General features: G+C 42.3%; 1 protein-coding gene across 1 annotated transcript in view; it reads left to right on the forward strand.

Annotated features, from left to right (window-relative positions):
• LOC142741870 (intelectin-1-like) overlaps positions 1 to 4,503 on the forward strand; it is a 51,216-nt gene extending 46,713 nt beyond the window's left edge. The window contains exons 4-7 of the mRNA XM_075851195.1: positions 356 to 514; positions 1,804 to 1,924; positions 2,027 to 2,130; positions 4,299 to 4,503. Coding sequence (XP_075707310.1) covers positions 356 to 514; positions 1,804 to 1,924; positions 2,027 to 2,130; positions 4,299 to 4,451 — 537 coding nt within the window. The 3' untranslated portion in view covers positions 4,452 to 4,503. The remainder of the gene's footprint in view (positions 1 to 355; positions 515 to 1,803; positions 1,925 to 2,026; positions 2,131 to 4,298) is intronic.
• Positions 4,504 to 23,694: the final 19,191 nt, after the last annotated feature.

The following is a 23,694-nucleotide window of genomic DNA, read 5'->3' on the forward strand; positions in this document are numbered from 1 at the left end:
CAATCAGGAAATTACGGCAAGAAATAAGAGAACCTAGGCAACAGATTCAGCGGTAGCCCAAATTGCTCAATGAAAAGAGCTACTCCCTGGACCACAAAGACTCTGGCTTCAAATCCTGACACAAGGTTTGTTTGTAGTGTGTTACCATGTTTGTAATTGTTTGTAATTTTCTTATTGGTTTAAACTTCCTATTTGAAAAACAATCTAGTAGTTGTCCTTATCTGTGTCACAAGCTTTGTAGTTTAGAACTTCAATTACTGGTCTGCAGTTACTTCTATTAATAGTGGATATTGATGTCACACTATTATTCAGTAAACAACTTATTTAATTGTCTCTGTTTCACTCTTACTTCAAGAATCCAGGATATCATGATATTGTCGCTAAAGACTTGGGGCTGTGGCACGTTTCCAACAAGACACCCTTGTCACAGTGGAGAGATACAGCTCTCCTAAGATACCGTACAGACAATGGTTTCTTTTCTGAAAATGGTGGTAACCTCTTCCAACTGTTCACAGTAAGTAATATCCATATTCCTGTGAAAAATTGTCTGCCTCGGCACTACGTGTTACAGTGGCTTGTAATTGTGCATATTTCATGCTATCTGAAAATATAAAATCAAAACACTAGATCCTAGAGTATATAGTGTCAAAGGCATGACCGGATTATTGAGAGGACTGTATTGCATTTAGGTACAATGCAACTCTATTATTTGTGCATTCTGGTGGCATTGTTTTTAGCACTATATAGCTGTATTATTTGGATACTGAATGGAACTGTTATATGTGCTATTTATGGTATCTGTGGAAATGCTCATGACAGACCTATGTCCACAGCAAGATTAAAGGGGCTGTCCTGGTTCAGAAAAAAACATGGATGCTTTCTCCCAGAAACAGTGCCACACCTTTACATAGGGTGTATGTGGTATTGCAGCTCTACCTTATTTACTTCAATGGATAGACGCTGCAGTACCAGACACAACCCAGGATAGATGTTGTGCTGTAACTGGACGAAAGCAGCAATATTTATCTAAACAACCCCATTGCAAGATTAAAGGGACACTCTGGCCAAAACAAAACTTTCCCATGTGTACCATTATGGTATTCCATGTGTCAGTCTCTCACCTGTTATTTTTCCTGCTGCTTCTATCTCTATATATCAGACAGGGATGGTTGCTTAGCACCAATGTGAATCCGGTTCGGTGAGACACTTTTTCTACTTGATTCTATGGAGATCTATGTGTCACCTATCACAGGCTTCAGCAGTTCCTGTACCACACTAGTTTTGCACGGGGGGGGGGGGGGGGGGGCAGAAACTTCTATTATCAGCTACCACTGAGACTTAGACAGTTTCCTGTCATACAGGCATAATGTAGAAGAATATAGTGTAGCCTCCCTGTCTGTATACTTACGGTTTCTCAGCTTATTTGGGAGAATATAGAGAAAATGATAATCACAATGTCCCAAAGCATGCATAATTTGTATAGTCTTTATCTGGTCATGTGATGCTGTTCTGAAGCATCATGGGAATGATAGCAAAGCAGAGAGGAAGAGAAAGCTGGGGAAATCTAAGACCCAAGATGGAGGCTTTTCTTAAGGCAGCAGTTTAAAAAGTAGATACAGTATACGTAATAGAAGTGTAGAGAGTGGTATACAGTTAGGTGGGGAATGCAGACATGGAAAGTTGTGTTCTTCTTTAAGGGCCAAAATGTATTACAGTACCACTATTTTGGTAATTGCTCAATATAGGAGATGTTACATTTACATTTTGTTTATTTGTTATAAACATTTTTTTATTTCCTCTCAGAAATACCCAGTTGTGTACAATGCTGGAACCTGTCTCACAGACAATGGACCTGCTGTTCCCATTCTGTATGACTTTGGTAGCGCTGAGAAGACAGCATCATACTACTCACCAAATGGACAAAGTAAGATTATGTTCAATTTGACAAAAATATGACAATTATGTTTATAAATTGTATACAGTATATGAACATTACGCTTATCAACATTTCTGTACCTCTCTGCAGAAGAGTTCACTGCTGGTTATGTCCAGTTCCGGGCCATTAACTTAGAAAGAGCTGCCCTGGCTCTGTGTCCTGGTGTAAAGGTGAAAGGATGTAATGTGGAACATGTAAGTATCAATAATGCTACAATTTTGGCTTGCTTCATTTGGTCTATACTTCTGAAACAATAACCTCTGTTCAGTGGCGTAACTACCGCCGTAGCAGCCGTAGCGGCTGCTACGGGGCCCGCGGCATGAGGGGGCCCGTGTCGCCCGCTGGCACGGGCCCCCACCATGGCCGGAGGCTCCTCTAGCAGCCGCTATGGCTGCTACAGCACGACGCCACTTAACACTACGGCAGAGCAGGGATGTATCTCCCCGCTCTGCCATTAAACAAAAGACATGTATCCCCTATCGCTGGCATAGGGAGAACGGGGAACTGAAAGCCCCCTGAAGTTCTCCATCACAAACCTCGGACTTCCAGGGTCTGTGTCGGCAGCTCCGTAGAACTGAATGGAGCGCCGGTCGCTCTTGTGCGCATGCGTGACCAGCGCTCCTTTCATTTTTATTGAGCTGCGCAGACGCCGGAAGTCAGAAGTTAGTCATGGAGAACTTCGGGGGACTTTCAGTTTCTCCCTATCGCTGCCAGCGATCACACATGTATCCCCTATCCTGTGGATAGGGGATACATGTCTTTTGTAGGACACACTTTAGGTCGCATTTTTTTGGGAGGGGGGATGCTGTACGGCGTTCCCTACAGGGGGGGGGCTGAACGGCGTTCCCTACAGGGGGGGGCTGAACGGCGTTCCCTACAGGGGGGGGCTGAACGGCGTTCCCTACAGGGGGGGGGCTGAACGGCGTTCCCTACGGGGGGGGCTGTACGGCGTTCCCTACAGGGGGGGCTGTACGGCGTTCCCTACAGGGGGGGGCTGTACGGCGTTCCCTACAGGGGGGGCTGTACGGCGTTCCCTACAGGGGGGGGCTGTACGGCGTTCCCTACAGGGGGGGGGCTGTACGGCGTTCCCTACAGGGGGGGGCTGTACGGCGTTCCCTACAGGGGGGGCTGTACGGCGTTCCCTACAGGGGGGGCTGTACGGCGTTCCCTACAGGGGGGGGCTGTATGGCGTTCCCTACAGGGGGGGCTGTATGGCGTTCCCTACAGGGGGGGGCTGTATGGCGTTCCCTACAGGGGGGGCTGTATGGCGTTCCCTACAGGGGGGCTGTATGGCGTTCCCTACAGGGGGGGCTGTATGGCGTTCCCTACAGGGGGGGCTGTATGGTGTTCTCTACAGCCTCCCTGTAGATAACGCCATACAGCCCCCTCTGTAGATAACGCCATACAGCCCCCTCTGTAGATAACGCCATACAGCCCCCCTGTAGATAACGCCATACAGACCCCCCTGTAGATAACGCCATACAGCCCCCCTGTAGATGGCGCCATACATGTCCCTGTAGAGAACGCCATACATCCCCCTGTAGATAACGCCATACAGCCCCCACTGTAGAGAACGCCATACAGAGTACCCCCTGTAGATAACGCCATACAGCCCCCTCTGTAGATATCTACAAAGGGGGCTGTATGGGGTTATCTACAGGGGGGGGGCTGTATGGTGTTCTCTACAGGGGGGCTGTAAAAAAGGCACTATCTACAAGGGGGGGTTGTGTGACACCCAGGGGAGGGGGGCCCCAGTAAAAAGTTTGCTATGGGGCCCAGTCTTTCCTAGTTACGCCCCTGCCTCTGTTCTTATGTGGGTAGCACTTGTTACAGTGTATGGTTTACGATAGACCACTAAACTTCTCAAACTCACACTGAGGATCCAAACCATTTATATAAACAAATTTTATGCTGTGGTTGAGGGTCATATTGATAGAATAGGATTATTTAGAGAATGGAGAAAAAAATAGGGAGACAGTTCTCACAAACTATGCATTTTATGCTCAGACCGAGCACTTCCTCATGTTCAAAATTATATTATGGTAAAATATAGAAAGAATCGTCTCTAACATCAGACCAGTTTATTAATCATTGGTGTGTTATGCCACCTGCCAGACTACTGGTCAGATCATAGGAAGGACAGCTGCAATTCATACAAAGTGGAAGAACAGGCCATATTAGAAGGGGGTATTATAAGGACAGGCGGCTGTGTACCTGGGGGTCACATCCCCTGTAGTTAACCTCATCTGGTGAAGGGTTTTGAAGGAGGGCCTGGGAACTATGCTTAGATGCTGGGGTGCCCTCAGGTGGTAAAGAAAACTGTAATAGCTGTTTGCATTATTTCGGCTTTATATATTTGCAGCACTGTATTGGAGGAGGAGGCTACATCCCGGAAGGAAACCCTAAACAGTGTGGAGACTTTGCATCTTTTGACTGGGATGGTTATGGAAAACATGAAAATTGGAGTAGCAGCAAGGAAATAACTGAAGCAGCCGTCCTCCTCTTCTATCGCTAGTTTAATTAAATATATTATCAAATCTAAGACACAGATAAAACTTAGAAATAAATGAAAGCAAAAATACCTGGAAATTTTATTAAATATCCAAACAATAAAGCAAGTACGTGACCATGGTTTCAGTGTGAATAGAGTCCTACAATTTCACAGCAATCAAAGCGTTCCAAGAGAAAAGTAAAATCATGTGAAGCAGAAAGTGCATCTATATTGGTTGTGACTTTAGATTATTGTACAATTCATATTGTTATGTATTATGCATACAGTTATTCATCAGTTTCTGAAAAGCTAATTCACAAGTGACAACCAATATGACTGCAAACACCAATATATCTACAAGTAAAAAGAAAAAATAATTACCGCACAACACAGAGTGATATTTTCCTTTGCGTTTATAGCAATGCAGTATACTTCAACAATGGACTAACAGTCCAGCTCTCAATAGAGTAAATTAAATCTCTAACAGTAGCTCAACAATAATTCATAGGGGCTTCAATAAACAGTCTGCACATATGTAATGCCTTCTCTTTTTTTAGCTAAAAAAAAACACATTTAAAGGGGGTATCCAGATTTCTAAAATGTATGACCTATCCCTAGGATAGGCCATCAATATTAGATCGCTGGTAGTTTGACTCTTGACATCCACGCCATTCAGCTACGGACGTGCAAGGTATTGCACCACTCTCTCATTCACTTGAATGGGACAGTGGTGCGAAACCTTGCACGGCTACTACAAATTTAACGGCGCGGAGGAGTACCATGTAACCAATGAAGAGGCTACGGCGCTCGTACGAGTGCCTCGACCTCTTCATACAGCTGATCGGCAAGGGCACCGGGAGCAGGACCCCACCGATCTAATATTGACGGCTTATCCTGAGGATAGGCCATCAATTTTAGCAATCCGTATAACCCCTTTAAATATACTGTACAAAGGGATTTCATGTCCCATTATGTATAAAAGAAGAACGTCTATAAAAAAAAAAAACACAGAAAAACTGTTTAAAGGGATTTTCTCTTTGTATAAAGAAAAGTTATGCAATTTGCATATACATTTTTCAGTATTTTAAAGATCTCTGCTTGCTGTCATTAAATGGTTACCTTCATTGTTTACTTTCAGGGGCTGCAGTCATTACCTTATTTACATAAGACTGGGCACCTTTAAAGTGCATCTTTCCCCAAATAATAAAACATATTTAGGCTTCTACTTGTTCCTGTTCACATTTGTGCCAATTTTGCTGCAGCGCTATTTTTTTATTACATAATGATGGAAACCATGACAGAAACCCGACAGAAACCATTTAGGTCCCATCGGGTGCCATTGGCTTCCATCATTTGTATAATGTAACACAATAACGGGAAACCTAGTGAAGATGTGAACAGATCAGTAGCTAATCTCCCTACAATAACTAGGACTCAACATTCAACCATAGTCAGCAGGGTCGGATTGGCCCACCAGGGTGCCAGAGGACCAGATTCTGACCCAATAATTGGTCCCAAAAGGTCTAGCAGAAGACAAATCCATTTGAAGCTGATTTGGGAGCCAAGAACTTGCCACTAGGATCTATTACTTATGGGTGATGAACCCAAAGGAAGAAATGATCGACTGGAGCACAACAAATTAATGGCAAAAATACAAAATTTTATTAACATGAAAAAATGACAAGGTTAAAACTGGAACAGGGAATGAGTCACACAATAAAAAGACATCAACAACAATCATGCACCGGATGTAGATGTGACATAGATCTATACAAGCTTGTTTATTTGTTAGTACAGCAAAAGAGAATAGTATATTTGCCTATGCGGACCTATAGCTGATAAAGCCTAATGGGTAATGGCAACGAAAAGGTCAACAAGGGATAAAATACATGTATGTACTGCCTGGGTCGCCTCTATGAGAGTATATGTGTGGCAATAGTTATATGCAGATATCTGGATACAATGATTGTCTATATATGTATGATAGACTGATATACGCCATGGTGTGTATTGCAGGATCAGTGCTACAGATAACATGCAGCAATGTACATAGACGCATAGAGAAGTAATAGGCCAATGCCAGGCAAGAAAGTCAGTAATAGCTGTACAACATACCGGTGGACATGATGAGGATGTCTGGACCCGACGCGCGTTTCGGCAACTGCCTTCGTCCGGGGTTAGGGTCAAACTGCTAATATCTACCTATATATAGAGCATAGCTCAGGTGTTTGCAATGTATACAGAGATGAGGAGAGGAGGAGGCAAGATCAGGTGACAGAAGTCGGCGTCTGGTGCGGGGTACCAAGATGGCGCTGCCCCACTTCCGGTCCGCGTCATCAGAGAGGATGTGGGGCGGCGCGGACTAACCACGCCCCCCACACATCCCACTCCGAGTAGAGACAGCGGTCGGAAGAGGCCAGGGCCACTCCCCCCATGAACACGAACATCTGATCAGGATGTCATGAACACCAGCGCGCAGTCCATCATCGATATGTGCCAGAAGGAAACAAGAGAAGAAAAGAAAGATGCAAGTGATTTGCAAAATGTTGTGTATGATAGAAAATAAACGAATAGCGTTAAATGACTTCCTGTGGTGTGAGTTGTGTAATGTGTGACATAAAAACTAAGGAGGAAGGGGTGATATGAATGAATAGGTAAATGCATCGCTGACAATAGTGAAAATGATAAAATAAACAATGTGATGAAGAAATATAAGTGTGAGAACTTAAAGGTAGAAAAAATAAAAATGTGAGAGATGATGGATATGAATGCCAATGAAAGTATGCGTGGGGTGACGAATATGAAATGTGATGCAGGTGAGTTAAACTACAAAGTGATGAGAAAATAATAGTGAAACATCATACAACAAATTGATATGTGTGTGGACATACAGAAATAGTGGACACAAAATAATTCTGTGAATATCAGTACAGGATAGCACCTAAGTACTGCATCTAAGATAACCATTATAATGAAGCCACATGTATTAGTAAAAAGGGGGTATAGTACAAACAAATGTCTATACATACGGCGAATAATATATGTTATCAATTTAAGTTCTCTGTATTTGTAAATCTTAAACATGTATAGTTACGGATAATAAATGAGTAGGAACAAATAGTAAATGACTAATACATGATACAATAAATAAGATATATAGTCGATGCAGAGAATGTATATAGAACACAGTGTAGTATGTCTTGTTTCTTCTTAAAAGAAGCGAGGGATGGACCGCAAGACACCTCCTCAAATGGACTCGGTATAAGAGTATCATAGTTCTGTATACATGAATAAATGGAAAAAACAACAGGAAATGGTAGTTAGTTTTTTTTAAAAATGACAACAGGGATGAGGAAAAGATAAAAGCCAAGACCCACAAGGAGTCAATGGTTACAGAAACGAAACATAGCCCAGGGATTCGTTAAGTCCATGTGGAGACATTGTCCCAAGGGTCCAGATCCAACGAGACTCACATTGTGCGAGTTTTTGTTTTATGGCCCCACCTCTCGTACCACATATAATATGATCAATCCCTCTTACCTTCAGCTTGGAGGGATCGCATGAGTGGTGTGTTCTGAAATGTCGGGCCACAGGTTTCAACATCTCCAAAATTTCTGCCCCTGATGCTCGCTTTATATCAGCCATATGTTCACGTACCCGCACCTTCAACTCTCTAGAAGTGAGACCAATATAAATCTTTGGGCACGGGCATACAGCGTAGTATACAACGGCTTTGGTAGTGCATGTGATGGAATGAGTGATATTAAAGGTTTTACTACCAGATGCATCAGTGAAGGTGGTAACATCTTCTATGTTGGGACATGCTACACATTTTCCGCAGGGCTTGCATCCCCATCTTGGACCCTTGGTCCCAAATGGATATTTAGTTTTTTTGGGATCATAGAAACTTCTTACAAGATAATCTTTCAGATTTTTGGATCGTCTAGCAGTCACGGAGGGATATTCTGTGATGAATCTATGTAAAGAGGGATCGGTCAGGAGGATCGGCCAGTATCTTTTAAGGATTTCCTTCATTTGTGGCCATCGAGAATGGTATCCTGTAATGAATCTGACCTGGTTCTGTTTCTCTGCCTTCTTTTTAGGGAATAGCAGATCATCCCTAGATGTCCATTTTGCCCTTCGATAGGCTTTTTTGATTGATCTAGCACTATATCCCCGCTCTAGGAAACGATGTTTCAAGTCTGCTGCCTGTTTCTCAAATAACGAATCAGAGGAACATATCCTCTTGATCCGTAAAAATTGTCCAATTGGGACCGCTGAAATGGTTTGTGGGGGATGAGACGAAGACGAGTGGAGCAGTGCATTCACAGAAGTTTCCTTACGGAAAACATCGCTGTGTATAAAGCCCTTCTCATCAGTAAAGATTTTGACATCCAAAAAGTCCACACAGCTGGAATGTGCTTTATGGGTGAATTTGAGGTTTACATCATTCATGTTAAGCCTAACCATGAAGGAGTCGAGATCTGCATGTGTGCCCTTCCAGATGACCAAAATGTCATCAATGTAGCGGGCCCAGAAAAGGACCCGCGCCATTGATTCCTCTCGGTCATCTGAGAAGAGGGTCCTCTCCCACAGCCCCAGGAAGAGGTTAGCGTAAGATGGTGCACACGCTGCCCCCATGGCTGTTCCCTGGAGCTGTAGGTAGAAGTGCTCATTGAACACAAAAAAATTGTGTGTTAGAATGTGTTCAAGCATCTGTGCAATGAATGCACATAGTGATTTGTCTAGTTCTGACATTGACAAAAAATACTGAACTGCTCTCAAACCATCTTCGTGCTTAATGCATGTATAGAGGGACTCCACGGGGTTAGGGTCAAACTGCTAATATCTACCTATATATAGAGCATAGCTCAGGTGTTTGCAATGTATACAGAGATGAGGAGAGGAGGAGAGGAGGAGCAAGATCAGGTGACAGAAGTCGGCGTCTGGTGCGGGGTACCAAGATGGCGCTGCCCCACTTCCGGTCCGCGTCATCAGAGAGGATGTGGGGCGGCGCGGACTAACCACGCCCCCCACACATCCCACTCCGAGTAGAGACAGCGGTCGGAAGAGGCCAGGGCCACTCCCCCCATGAACACGAACATCTGATCAGGATGTCATGAACACCAGCGCGCAGTCCATCATCGATATGTGCCAGAAGGAAACAAGAGAAGAAAAGAAAGATGCAAGTGATTTGCAAAATGTTGTGTATGATAGAAAATAAACGAATAGCGTTAAATGACTTCCTGTGGTGTGAGTTGTGTAATGTGTGACATAAAAACTAAGGAGGAAGGGGTGATATGAATGAATAGGTAAATGCATCGCTGACAATAGTGAAAATGATAAAATAAACAATGTGATGAAGAAATATAAGTGTGAGAACTTAAAGGTAGAAAAAATAAAAATGTGAGAGATGATGGATATGAATGCCAATGAAAGTATGCGTGGGGTGACGAATATGAAATGTGATGCAGGTGAGTTAAACTACAAAGTGATGAGAAAATAATAGTGAAACATCATACAACAAATTGATATGTGTGTGGACATACAGAAATAGTGGACACAAAATAATTCTGTGAATATCAGTACAGGATAGCACCTAAGTACTGCATCTAAGATAACCATTATAATGAAGCCACATGTATTAGTAAAAAGGGGGTATAGTACAAACAAATGTCTATACATACGGCGAATAATATATGTTATCAATTTAAGTTCTCTGTATTTGTAAATCTTAAACATGTATAGTTACGGATAATAAATGAGTAGGAACAAATAGTAAATGACTAATACATGATACAATAAATAAGATATATAGTCGATGCAGAGAATGTATATAGAACACAGTGTAGTATGTCTTGTTTCTTCTTAAAAGAAGCGAGGGATGGACCGCAAGACACCTCCTCAAATGGACTCGGTATAAGAGTATCATAGTTCTGTATACATGAATAAATGGAAAAAACAACAGGAAATGGTAGTTAGTTTTTTTTAAAAATGACAACAGGGATGAGGAAAAGATAAAAGCCAAGACCCACAAGGAGTCAATGGTTACAGAAACGAAACATAGCTCAGGGATTCGTTAAGTCCATGTGGAGACATTGTCCCAAGGGTCCAGATCCAACGAGACTCACATTGTGAGACTCACACCTGAGCTATGCTCTATATATAGGTAGATATTAACAGTTTGACCCTAACCCCGGACGAAGGCAGTTGCCGAAACGCGCGTCGGGTCCAGACATCCTCATCATGTCCACCGGTATGTTGTACAGCTATTACTGACTTTCTTGCCTGGCATTGGCCTATTACTTCTCTATGCGTCTATGTACATTGCTGCATGTTATCTGTAGCACTGATCCTGCAATACACACCATGGCGTATATCAGTCTATCATACATATATAGACAATCATTGTATCCAGATATCTGCATATAACTATTGCCACACATATACTCTCATAGAGGCGACCCAGGCAGTACATACATGTATTTTATCCCTTGTTGACCTTTTCGTTGCCATTACCCATTAGGCTTTATCAGCTATAGGTCCGCATAGGCACATATACTATTCTCTTTTGCTGTACTAACAAATAAACAAGCTTGTATAGATCTATGTCACATCTACATCCGGTGCATGATTGTTGTTGATGTCTTTTTATTGTGTGACTCATTCCCTGTTCCAGTTTTAACCTTGTCATTTTTTCATGTTAATAAAATTTTGTATTTTTGCCATTAATTTGTTGTGCTCCAGTCGATGATTTCTTCCTTTGGGTTCATCAATTGTTGATCGACGCACCAAGTGTATCTTGGTCATTACTTGGGACGCAGACACAGCAGATTTTATAGTGTTCAGCAACATTGCTTTATATTGAACATCACTCTGTGTCTGTGCCCCTTTCTGGTGGTATTGTATTGGTATATACTTATCTTTTTCTGTGTTCTCACAGAGTCCAGTACCTCGGGTCCCATGGACTATAAAGCCAGGGAATGTGCCTGGCGTTCTCAGATGGAACAGGTCTTCAAGGATGAGTCCCCAATACATGGTTTTAATGTGTGCAGAAACGTCACTGAGCTCCAGAACAAATATACCAATTTATTACACCGCCGCATGAAAGTGTGGTGGAACAAAACCTTTCTGGAAAACTACATCCAGAGAGACCTTGTCCCAAGGGGTCTAAGAATTCAGATCTTCCCATCTTTCCCAATCATAGAAGAAGATTTCATCTCCAAGTGGGAAGAGGTATGCAACCAGGGCTCCAAAAAATTCATGGAACTTCTGGTTGACCTCAACCACAAAATGATACTGGCCATGGATGTAGAGATTGAAAGTGTCCAGGCACAATTATTTCCACTCATGTCTGTAGACGGTATGTCCAAATTTAAACATAACCTTGACATCCAATTGACAATCCAAGAAGTTAAGTCCAGAAAATTCTCCAGAGACATTGGAGATTTTCAAAATAATAAAGTTTATAGGTGGAGAAGAAACCAGGCCACAGGAGGTCTCAACCGTACCCCTTCCATCTCCTCAATTTCGTCTCAGAGTGAAACCGATACTACGCCCTATAGATCTACCTTTAACACTCGGCCTAAAAGAAAACTGGCACAAAGACAAGTGGCAAATAAAAAACGTCCAGATGCACGGGAACAGAGTAGCCAGTTAAAGGTAATTAATCTGTCATCACATGTATTTTCTAAAATTGATTTAGAACTTATAGCCAAGGGCTTGACTTTTTCACCCAGTGCTGCCTTTGACATATTTTCTGCAGTAAAAGATCTACACGTCTTCGGCCGCTCACTCATCTTCAACAAATGGTTTAACAAACCAGTGGACAGGGATCTTTTTCCTACATCTGAGGAACAACAGGCACTCAAGGCGCTTGAAGATTTGCTAGGAGAACATAACATTGATGAAACTGCAGGTAATATTCCAGCATGTATTCGGATTAAATCAAAAAACTTCCCTGCCCTTAGTCTATGCCCCGCGGTGGACCTCTTTACTAAAGCAGTAACTCAGGAATTTCATAACATCCCAAGATATATCAAACATGATAATCTAACGGTATTAGAGAGAAACAGCTTAAAACAATTGAAAAAAATTAAAGATGTGGTATTTAAGGCAGCAGATAAAGGGGGCAATGTGGTAGTGTGGCCATGTGCCATGTATGAGGCGGAGGCAAATAGACAGCTGAGAGACAAACATTGCTATAAGAAGTTGACCTTCAACCCTCTGTCGGCCTTTAAACTGGAGTTGCAGGCCAAACTTCTCCAGGCAGTGGAAGACAATGTAATCTCCAAAGAACTTCACTTGGCCCTTTCAATGGATGAACCCACCATTCCCACCCTTTATCTGCTGCCTAAGATCCACAAAAATGAGAGGATTCCACCAGGGAGACCTATCATCTCAGGCAGGGGCAGTCTTACAGAAGGGATATGCAGATTCATTGACCACCATCTAAAAAATCTGGTGGTCAATTTACCCTCGTACATTCGTGATACTGCTGATCTATTGCAGAAGATCAGTGGCATCAGCATTGATAGCGACATGCTCCTTGTTACCATCGACGTGGAGTCCCTCTATACATGCATTAAGCACGAAGATGGTTTGAGAGCAGTTCAGTATTTTTTGTCAATGTCAGAACTAGACAAATCACTATGTGCATTCATTGCACAGATGCTTGAACACATTCTAACACACAATTTTTTTGTGTTCAATGAGCACTTCTACCTACAGCTCCAGGGAACAGCCATGGGGGCAGCGTGTGCACCATCTTACGCTAACCTCTTCCTGGGGCTGTGGGAGAGGACCCTCTTCTCAGATGACCGAGAGGAATCAATGGCGCGGGTCCTTTTCTGGGCCCGCTACATTGATGACATTTTGGTCATCTGGAAGGGCACACATGCAGATCTCGACTCCTTCATGGTTAGGCTTAACATGAATGATGTAAACCTCAAATTCACCCATAAAGCACATTCCAGCTGTGTGGACTTTTTGGATGTCAAAATCTTTACTGATGAGAAGGGCTTTATACACAGCGATGTTTTCCGTAAGGAAACTTCTGTGAATGCACTGCTCCACTCGTCTTCGTCTCATCCCCCACAAACCATTTCAGCGGTCCCAATTGGACAATTTTTACGGATCAAGAGGATATGTTCCTCTGATTCGTTATTTGAGAAACAGGCAGCAGACTTGAAACATCGTTTCCTAGAGCGGGGATATAGTGCTAGATCAATCAAAAAAGCCTATCGAAGGGCAAAATGGACATCTAGGGATGATCTGCTATTCCCTAAAAAGAAGGCAGAGAAACAGAACCAGGTCAGATTCATTACAGGATACCATTCTCGATGGCCACAAATGAAGGAAATCCTTAAAAGATACTGGCCGATCCTCCTGACCGATCCCTCTTTACATAGATTCATCACAGAATATCCCTCCGTGACTGCTAGACGATCCAAAAATCTGAAAGATTATCTTGTAAGAAGTTTCTATGATCCCAAAAAAACTAAATATCCATTTGGGACCAAGGGTCCAAGATGGGGATGCAAGCCCTGCGGAAAATGTGTAGCATGTCCCAACATAGAAGATGTTACCACCTTCACTGATGCATCTGGTAGTAAAACCTTTAATATCACTCATTCCATCACATGCACTACCAAAGCCGTTGTATACTACGCTGTATGCCCGTGCCCAAAGATTTATATTGGTCTCACTTCTAGAGAGTTGAAGGTGCGGGTACGTGAACATATGGCTGATATAAAGCGAGCATCAGGGGCAGAAATTTTGGAGATGTTGAAACCTGTGGCCCGACATTTCAGAACACACCACTCATGCGATCCCTCCAAGCTGAAGGTAAGAGGGATTGATCATATTATATGTGGTACGAGAGGTGGGGCCATAAAACAAAAACTCGCACAATGTGAGTCTCGTTGGATCTGGACCCTTGGGACAATGTCTCCACATGGACTTAACGAATCCCTGGGCTATGTTTCGTTTCTGTAACCATTGACTCCTTGTGGGTCTTGGCTTTTATCTTTTCCTCATCCCTGTTGTCATTTTTAAAAAAAACTAACTACCATTTCCTGTTGTTTTTTCCATTTATTCATGTATACAGAACTATGATACTCTTATACCGAGTCCATTTGAGGAGGTGTCTTGCGGTCCATCCCTCGCTTCTTTTAAGAAGAAACAAGACATACTACACTGTGTTCTATATACATTCTCTGCATCGACTATATATCTTATTTATTGTATCATGTATTAGTCATTTACTATTTGTTCCTACTCATTTATTATCCGTAACTATACATGTTTAAGATTTACAAATACAGAGAACTTAAATTGATAACATATATTATTCGCCGTATGTATAGACATTTGTTTGTACTATACCCCCTTTTTACTAATACATGTGGCTTCATTATAATGGTTATCTTAGATGCAGTACTTAGGTGCTATCCTGTACTGATATTCACAGAATTATTTTGTGTCCACTATTTCTGTATGTCCACACACATATCAATTTGTTGTATGATGTTTCACTATTATTTTCTCATCACTTTGTAGTTTAACTCACCTGCATCACATTTCATATTCGTCACCCCACGCATACTTTCATTGGCATTCTTATCCATCCAGTGGCGGATTAAGAAGACCATGGGCCCTGGGCTGTTACCCAAACTTGGGCCCCCCTTCTCCACCACCACCCTGCCGCGCCGTAACTATTGCTAACACTACCTAAACACTAGTACACAAAGTAGGCACATTATGCACAAAGTACACACAGTACACAAAGTACGCACATTATGCACAAAGTACGCACATTATGCACAAAGTACACACAGTACACAAAGTAGGCACATTATGCACAAAGTAGGCACATTATGCACAAAGTAGGCACATTATGCACAAAGTACACAAAGTAGGCACATTATGCACAAAGTACGCACATTATGCACAAAGTACACACAGTACACAAAGTAGGCACATTATGCACAAAGTACGCACATTATGCACATTATGCACAAAGTACGCACAGTACACAAAGTACCACATTATGCACAAAGTACACAAAGTAGGCACATTATGCACAAAGTACGCACAGTACACAAAGTACCACATTATGCACAAAGTACGCACATTATGCACAAAGTACGCACATTATGCACAAAGTACACAAAGTAGGCACATTATGCACAAAGTACGCACATTATGCACAAAGTACACAAAGTAGGCACATTATGCACAAAGTACGCACATTATGCACAAAGTACGCACATTATGCACAAAGTACACAAAGTAGGCACATTATGCACAAAGTACGCACATTATGCACAAAGTACGCACATTATGCACAAAGTACACAAAGTAGGCACATTATGCACAAAGTACGCACAGTACACAAAGTACCACATTATGCACAAAGTACGCACATTATGCACAAAGTACGCACATTATGCACAAAGTACACAAAGTAGGCACATTATGCACAAAGTACGCACATTATGCACAAAGTACACAAAGTAGGCACATTATGCACAAAGTACGCACATTATGCACAAAGTACGCACATTATGCACAAAGTACACAAAGTAGGCACATTATGCACAAAGTACGCACATTATGCACAAAGTACGCACATTATGCACATTATGCACAAAGTACGCACATTATGCACAAAGTATGCACATTATGCACAAAGTACACAAAGTACGCACATTATGCACAAAGTACACAAAGTACGCACATTATGCACAAAGTACGCACATTATGCACATTATGCACAAAGTACGCACATTATGCACAAAGTATGCACATTATGCACAAAGTACACAAAGTACGCACATTATGCACAAAGTACACAAAGTACGCACATTATGCACAAAGTAGGCACATTATGCACAAAGTAGGCACATTATGCACAAAGTACGCACAGTACACAAAGTACCACATTATGCACAAAGTAGGCACAGTACACAAAGTACCACATTATGCACAAAGTATGCACAGTACACAAACTACCACATTATGCACAAAGTACGCACAGTACAAAGTAGGCACATTATGCACAAAGTACGCACAGTACACAAAGTACCACATTATGCACAAAGTCCGCACAGTACACACATTATGCACAAAGTACGCACAGTACAAAGTACGCACATTATGCACAAAGTACGCACAGTACACAAAGTACACACATTATGCACAAAGTAGGCACATTATACACAAAGTATGCATAGTACACAAAGTACACACGAGTATGCACATTATACACTAAGTAGGCACATTATACACGAGTATGCACATTATACACAAAGTACACCTTGTAAACACATGAATATGGACATTAAACATACATGAATATGGACATTAAACATACATTAATATGGACATTAAACACACATGAATATGGATATTAAACACACATGAATATGGATATTAAACACACATGCACTTACCTTTTATGTCTTCACTGCAGCTCTTCTCCTGCTCACAGCACAGAGCCCGCCGACAGTCTCCCCTCCCCCATGTCCCGACAGCTAGCAGCAGAGATGTTTAGAGCAGGGAAGGGGGGCTGGAGGGGGAGCTTCTAAAGCAGCACAGACCACGGCTGCTAAGTAGAAGCAAAGCTCCCCTCGCCTGACAGGTGCGGTCCTGGCACCGGGGCTCCCTCCGGTGCTAGCGACGCCACTGGGCATGAGGGGGTTCGGGCGGTTATAGGCTCGCTGGGAGCCTTGGGCCCCCTGGCAGTCTTGGGCCCCGGGCGACCGCCCGAAACGCCCTAATGATAATCCGCCACTGTATCCATCATCTCTCACATTTTTATTTTTTCTACCTTTAAGTTCTCACACTTATATTTCTTCATCACATTGTTTATTTTATCATTTTCACTATTGTCAGCGATGCATTTACCTATTCATTCATATCACCCCTTCCTCCTTAGTTTTTATGTCACACATTACACAACTCACACCACAGGAAGTCATTTAACGCTATTCGTTTATTTTCTATCATACACAACATTTTGCAAATCACTTGCATCTTTCTTTTCTTCTCTTGTTTCCTTCTGGCACATATCGATGATGGACTGCGCGCTGGTGTTCATGACATCCTGATCAGATGTTCGTGTTCATGGGGGGAGTGGCCCTGGCCTCTTCCGACCGCTGTCTCTACTCGGAGTGGGATGTGTGGGGGGCGTGGTTAGTCCGCGCCGCCCCACATCCTCTCTGATGACGCGGACCGGAAGTGGGGCAGCGCCATCTTGGTACCCCGCACCAGACGCCGACTTCTGTCACCTGATCTTGCCTCCTCCTCTCCTCATCTCTGTATACATTGCAAACACCTGAGCTATGCTCTATATATAGGTAGATATTAGCAGTTTGACCCTAACCCCGGACGAAGGCAGTTGCCGAAACGCGCGTCGGGTCCAGACATCCTCATCATGTCCACCGGTATGTTGTACAGCTATTACTGACTTTCTTGCCTGGCATTGGCCTATTACTTCTCTATGCGTCTATGTACATTGCTGCATGTTATCTGTAGCACTGATCCTGCAATACACACCATGGCGTATATCAGTCTATCATACATATATAGACAATCATTGTATCCAGATATCTGCATATAACTATTGCCACACATATACTCTCATAGAGGCGACCCAGGCAGTACATACATGTATTTTATCCCTTGTTGACCTTTTCGTTGCCATTACCCATTAGGCTTTATCAGCTATAGGTCCGCATAGGCACATATACTATTCTCTTTTGCTGTACTAACAAATAAACAAGCTTGTATAGATCTATGTCACATCTACATCCGGTGCATGATTGTTGTTGATGTCTTTTTATTGTGTGACTCATTCCCTGTTCCAGTTTTAACCTTGTCATTTTTTCATGTTAATAAAATTTTGTATTTTTGCCATTAATTTGTTGTGCTCCAGTCGATCATTTCTTCCTTTGGGTTCATCAATTGTTGATCGACGCACCAAGTGTATCTTGGTCATTACTTGGGACGCAGACACAGCAGATTTTATAGTGTTCAGCAACATTGCTTTATATTGAACATCACTCTGTGTCTGTGCCCCTTTCTGGTGGTATTGTATTGGTATATACTTATCTTTTTCTGTGTTCTCACAGAGTCCAGTACCTCGGGTCCCATGGACTATAAAGCCAGGGAATGTGCCTGGCGTTCTCAGATGGAACAGGTCTTCAAGGATGAGTCCCCAATACATGGTTTTAATGTGTGCAGAAACGTCACTGAGCTCCAGAACAAATATACCAATTTATTACACCGCCGCATGAAAGTGTGGTGGAACAAAACCTTTCTGGAAAACTACATCCAGAGAGACCTTGTCCCAAGGGGTCTAAGAATTCAGATCTTCCCATCTTTCCCAATCATAGAAGAAGATTTCATCTCCAAGTGGGAAGAGGTATGCAACCAGGGCTCCAAAAAATTCATGGAACTTCTGGTTGACCTCAACCACAAAATGATACTGGCCATGGATGTAGAGATTGAAAGTGTCCAGGCACAATTATTTCCACTCATGTCTGTAGACGGTATGTCCAAATTTAAACATAACCTTGACATCCAATTTGTGGAGTGGGAGAAAGACATCCAAGAAGTTAAGTCCAGAAAATTCTCCAGAGACATTGGAGATTTTCAAAATAATAAAGTTTATAGGTGGAGAAGAAACCAGGCCACAGGAGGTCTCAACCGTACCCCTTCCATCTCCTCAATTTCGTCTCAGAGTGAAACCGATACTACGCCCTATAGATCTACCTTTAACACTCGGCCTAAAAGAAAACTGGCACAAAGACAAGTGGCAAATAAAAAACGTCCAGATGCACGGGAACAGAGTAGCCAGTTAAAGGTAATTAATCTGTCATCACATGTATTTTCTAAAATTGATTTAGAACTTATAGCCAAGGGCTTGACTTTTTCACCCAGTGCTGCCTTTGACATATTTTCTGCAGTAAAAGATCTACACGTCTTCGGCCGCTCACTCATCTTCAACAAATGGTTTAACAAACCAGTGGACAGGGATCTTTTTCCTACATCTGAGGAACAACAGGCACTCAAGGCGCTTGAAGATTTGCTAGGAGAACATAACATTGATGAAACTGCAGGTAATATTCCAGCATGTATTCGGATTAAATCAAAAAACTTCCCTGCCCTTAGTCTATGCCCCGCGGTGGACCTCTTTACTAAAGCAGTAACTCAGGAATTTCATAACATCCCAAGATATATCAAACATGATAATCTAACGGTATTAGAGAGAAACAGCTTAAAACAATTGAAAAAAATTAAAGATGTGGTATTTAAGGCAGCAGATAAAGGGGGCAATGTGGTAGTGTGGCCATGTGCCATGTATGAGGCGGAGGCAAATAGACAGCTGAGAGACAAACATTGCTATAAGAAGTTGACCTTCAACCCTCTGTCGGCCTTTAAACTGGAGTTGCAGGCCAAACTTCTCCAGGCAGTGGAAGACAATGTCATCTCCAAAGAACTTCACTTGGCCCTTTCAATGGATGAACCCACCGTTCCCGCCCTTTATCTGCTGCCTAAGATCCACAAAAATGAGAGGATTCCACCAGGGAGACCTATCATCTCAGGCAGGGGCAGTCTTACAGAAGGGATATGCAGATTCATTGACCACCATCTAAAAAATCTGGTGGTCAATTTACCCTCGTACATTCGTGATACTGCTGATCTATTGCAGAAGATCAGTGGCATCAGCATTGATAGCGACATGCTCCTTGTTACCATCGACGTGGAGTCCCTCTATACATGCATTAAGCACGAAGATGGTTTGAGAGCAGTTCAGTATTTTTTGTCAATGTCAGAACTAGACAAATCACTATGTGCATTCATTGCACAGATGCTTGAACACATTCTAACACACAATTTTTTTGTGTTCAATGAGCACTTCTACCTACAGCTCCAGGGAACAGCCATGGGGGCAGCGTGTGCACCATCTTACGCTAACCTCTTCCTGGGGCTGTGGGAGAGGACCCTCTTCTCAGATGACCGAGAGGAATCAATGGCGCGGGTCCTTTTCTGGGCCCGCTACATTGATGACATTTTGGTCATCTGGAAGGGCACACATGCAGATCTCGACTCCTTCATGGTTAGGCTTAACATGAATGATGTAAACCTCAAATTCACCCATAAAGCACATTCCAGCTGTGTGGACTTTTTGGATGTCAAAATCTTTACTGATGAGAAGGGCTTTATACACAGCGATGTTTTCCGTAAGGAAACTTCTGTGAATGCACTGCTCCACTCGTCTTCGTCTCATCCCCCACAAACCATTTCAGCGGTCCCAATTGGACAATTTTTACGGATCAAGAGGATATGTTCCTCTGATTCGTTATTTGAGAAACAGGCAGCAGACTTGAAACATCGTTTCCTAGAGCGGGGATATAGTGCTAGATCAATCAAAAAAGCCTATCGAAGGGCAAAATGGACATCTAGGGATGATCTGCTATTCCCTAAAAAGAAGGCAGAGAAACAGAACCAGGTCAGATTCATTACAGGATACCATTCTCGATGGCCACAAATGAAGGAAATCCTTAAAAGATACTGGCCGATCCTCCTGACCGATCCCTCTTTACATAGATTCATCACAGAATATCCCTCCGTGACTGCTAGACGATCCAAAAATCTGAAAGATTATCTTGTAAGAAGTTTCTATGATCCCAAAAAAACTAAATATCCATTTGGGACCAAGGGTCCAAGATGGGGATGCAAGCCCTGCGGAAAATGTGTAGCATGTCCCAACATAGAAGATGTTACCACCTTCACTGATGCATCTGGTAGTAAAACCTTTAATATCACTCATTCCATCACATGCACTACCAAAGCCGTTGTATACTACGCTGTATGCCCGTGCCCAAAGATTTATATTGGTCTCACTTCTAGAGAGTTGAAGGTGCGGGTACGTGAACATATGGCTGATATAAAGCGAGCATCAGGGGCAGAAATTTTGGAGATGTTGAAACCTGTGGCCCGACATTTCAGAACACACCACTCATGCGATCCCTCCAAGCTGAAGGTAAGAGGGATTGATCATATTATATGTGGTACGAGAGGTGGGGCCATAAAACAAAAACTCGCACAATGTGAGTCTCGTTGGATCTGGACCCTTGGGACAATGTCTCCACATGGACTTAACGAATCCCTGGGCTATGTTTCGTTTCTGTAACCATTGACTCCTTGTGGGTCTTGGCTTTTATCTTTTCCTCATCCCTGTTGTCATTTTTAAAAAAAACTAACTACCATTTCCTGTTGTTTTTTCCATTTATTCATGTATACAGAACTATGATACTCTTATACCGAGTCCATTTGAGGAGGTGTCTTGCGGTCCATCCCTCGCTTCTTTTAAGAAGAAACAAGACATACTACACTGTGTTCTATATACATTCTCTGCATCGACTATATATCTTATTTATTGTATCATGTATTAGTCATTTACTATTTGTTCCTACTCATTTATTATCCGTAACTATACATGTTTAAGATTTACAAATACAGAGAACTTAAATTGATAACATATATTATTCGCCGTATGTATAGACATTTGTTTGTACTATACCCCCTTTTTACTAATACATGTGGCTTCATTATAATGGTTATCTTAGATGCAGTACTTAGGTGCTATCCTGTACTGATATTCACAGAATTATTTTGTGTCCACTATTTCTGTATGTCCACACACATATCAATTTGTTGTATGATGTTTCACTATTATTTTCTCATCACTTTGTAGTTTAACTCACCTGCATCACATTTCATATTCGTCACCCCACGCATACTTTCATTGGCATTCTTATCCATCCAGTGGCGGATTAAGAAGACCATGGGCCCTGGGCTGTTACCCAAACTTGGGCCCCCCTTCTCCACCACCACCCTGCCGCGCCGTAACTATTGCTAACACTACCTAAACACTAGTACACAAAGTAGGCACATTATGCACAAAGTACACACAGTACACAAAGTACGCACATTATGCACAAAGTACGCACATTATGCACAAAGTACACACAGTACACAAAGTAGGCACATTATGCACAAAGTAGGCACATTATGCACAAAGTAGGCACATTATGCACAAAGTACACAAAGTAGGCACATTATGCACAAAGTACGCACATTATGCACAAAGTACACACAGTACACAAAGTAGGCACATTATGCACAAAGTACGCACATTATGCACATTATGCACAAAGTACGCACAGTACACAAAGTACCACATTATGCACAAAGTACACAAAGTAGGCACATTATGCACAAAGTACGCACAGTACACAAAGTACCACATTATGCACAAAGTACGCACATTATGCACAAAGTACGCACATTATGCACAAAGTACACAAAGTAGGCACATTATGCACAAAGTACGCACATTATGCACAAAGTACACAAAGTAGGCACATTATGCACAAAGTACGCACATTATGCACAAAGTACGCACATTATGCACAAAGTACACAAAGTAGGCACATTATGCACAAAGTACGCACATTATGCACAAAGTACGCACATTATGCACAAAGTACACAAAGTAGGCACATTATGCACAAAGTACGCACAGTACACAAAGTACCACATTATGCACAAAGTACGCACATTATGCACAAAGTACGCACATTATGCACAAAGTACACAAAGTAGGCACATTATGCACAAAGTACGCACATTATGCACAAAGTACACAAAGTAGGCACATTATGCACAAAGTACGCACATTATGCACAAAGTACGCACATTATGCACAAAGTACACAAAGTAGGCACATTATGCACAAAGTACGCACATTATGCACAAAGTACGCACATTATGCACATTATGCACAAAGTACGCACATTATGCACAAAGTATGCACATTATGCACAAAGTACACAAAGTACGCACATTATGCACAAAGTACACAAAGTACGCACATTATGCACAAAGTACGCACATTATGCACATTATGCACAAAGTACGCACATTATGCACAAAGTATGCACATTATGCACAAAGTACACAAAGTACGCACATTATGCACAAAGTACACAAAGTACGCACATTATGCACAAAGTAGGCACATTATGCACAAAGTAGGCACATTATGCACAAAGTACGCACAGTACACAAAGTACCACATTATGCACAAAGTAGGCACAGTACACAAAGTACCACATTATGCACAAAGTATGCACAGTACACAAACTACCACATTATGCACAAAGTACGCACAGTACAAAGTAGGCACATTATG

This window comes from Rhinoderma darwinii, chromosome 2 (genome assembly GCF_050947455.1).
Source record: "Rhinoderma darwinii isolate aRhiDar2 chromosome 2, aRhiDar2.hap1, whole genome shotgun sequence".
NCBI classification, from domain to species: domain Eukaryota; kingdom Metazoa; phylum Chordata; class Amphibia; order Anura; family Rhinodermatidae; genus Rhinoderma; species Rhinoderma darwinii.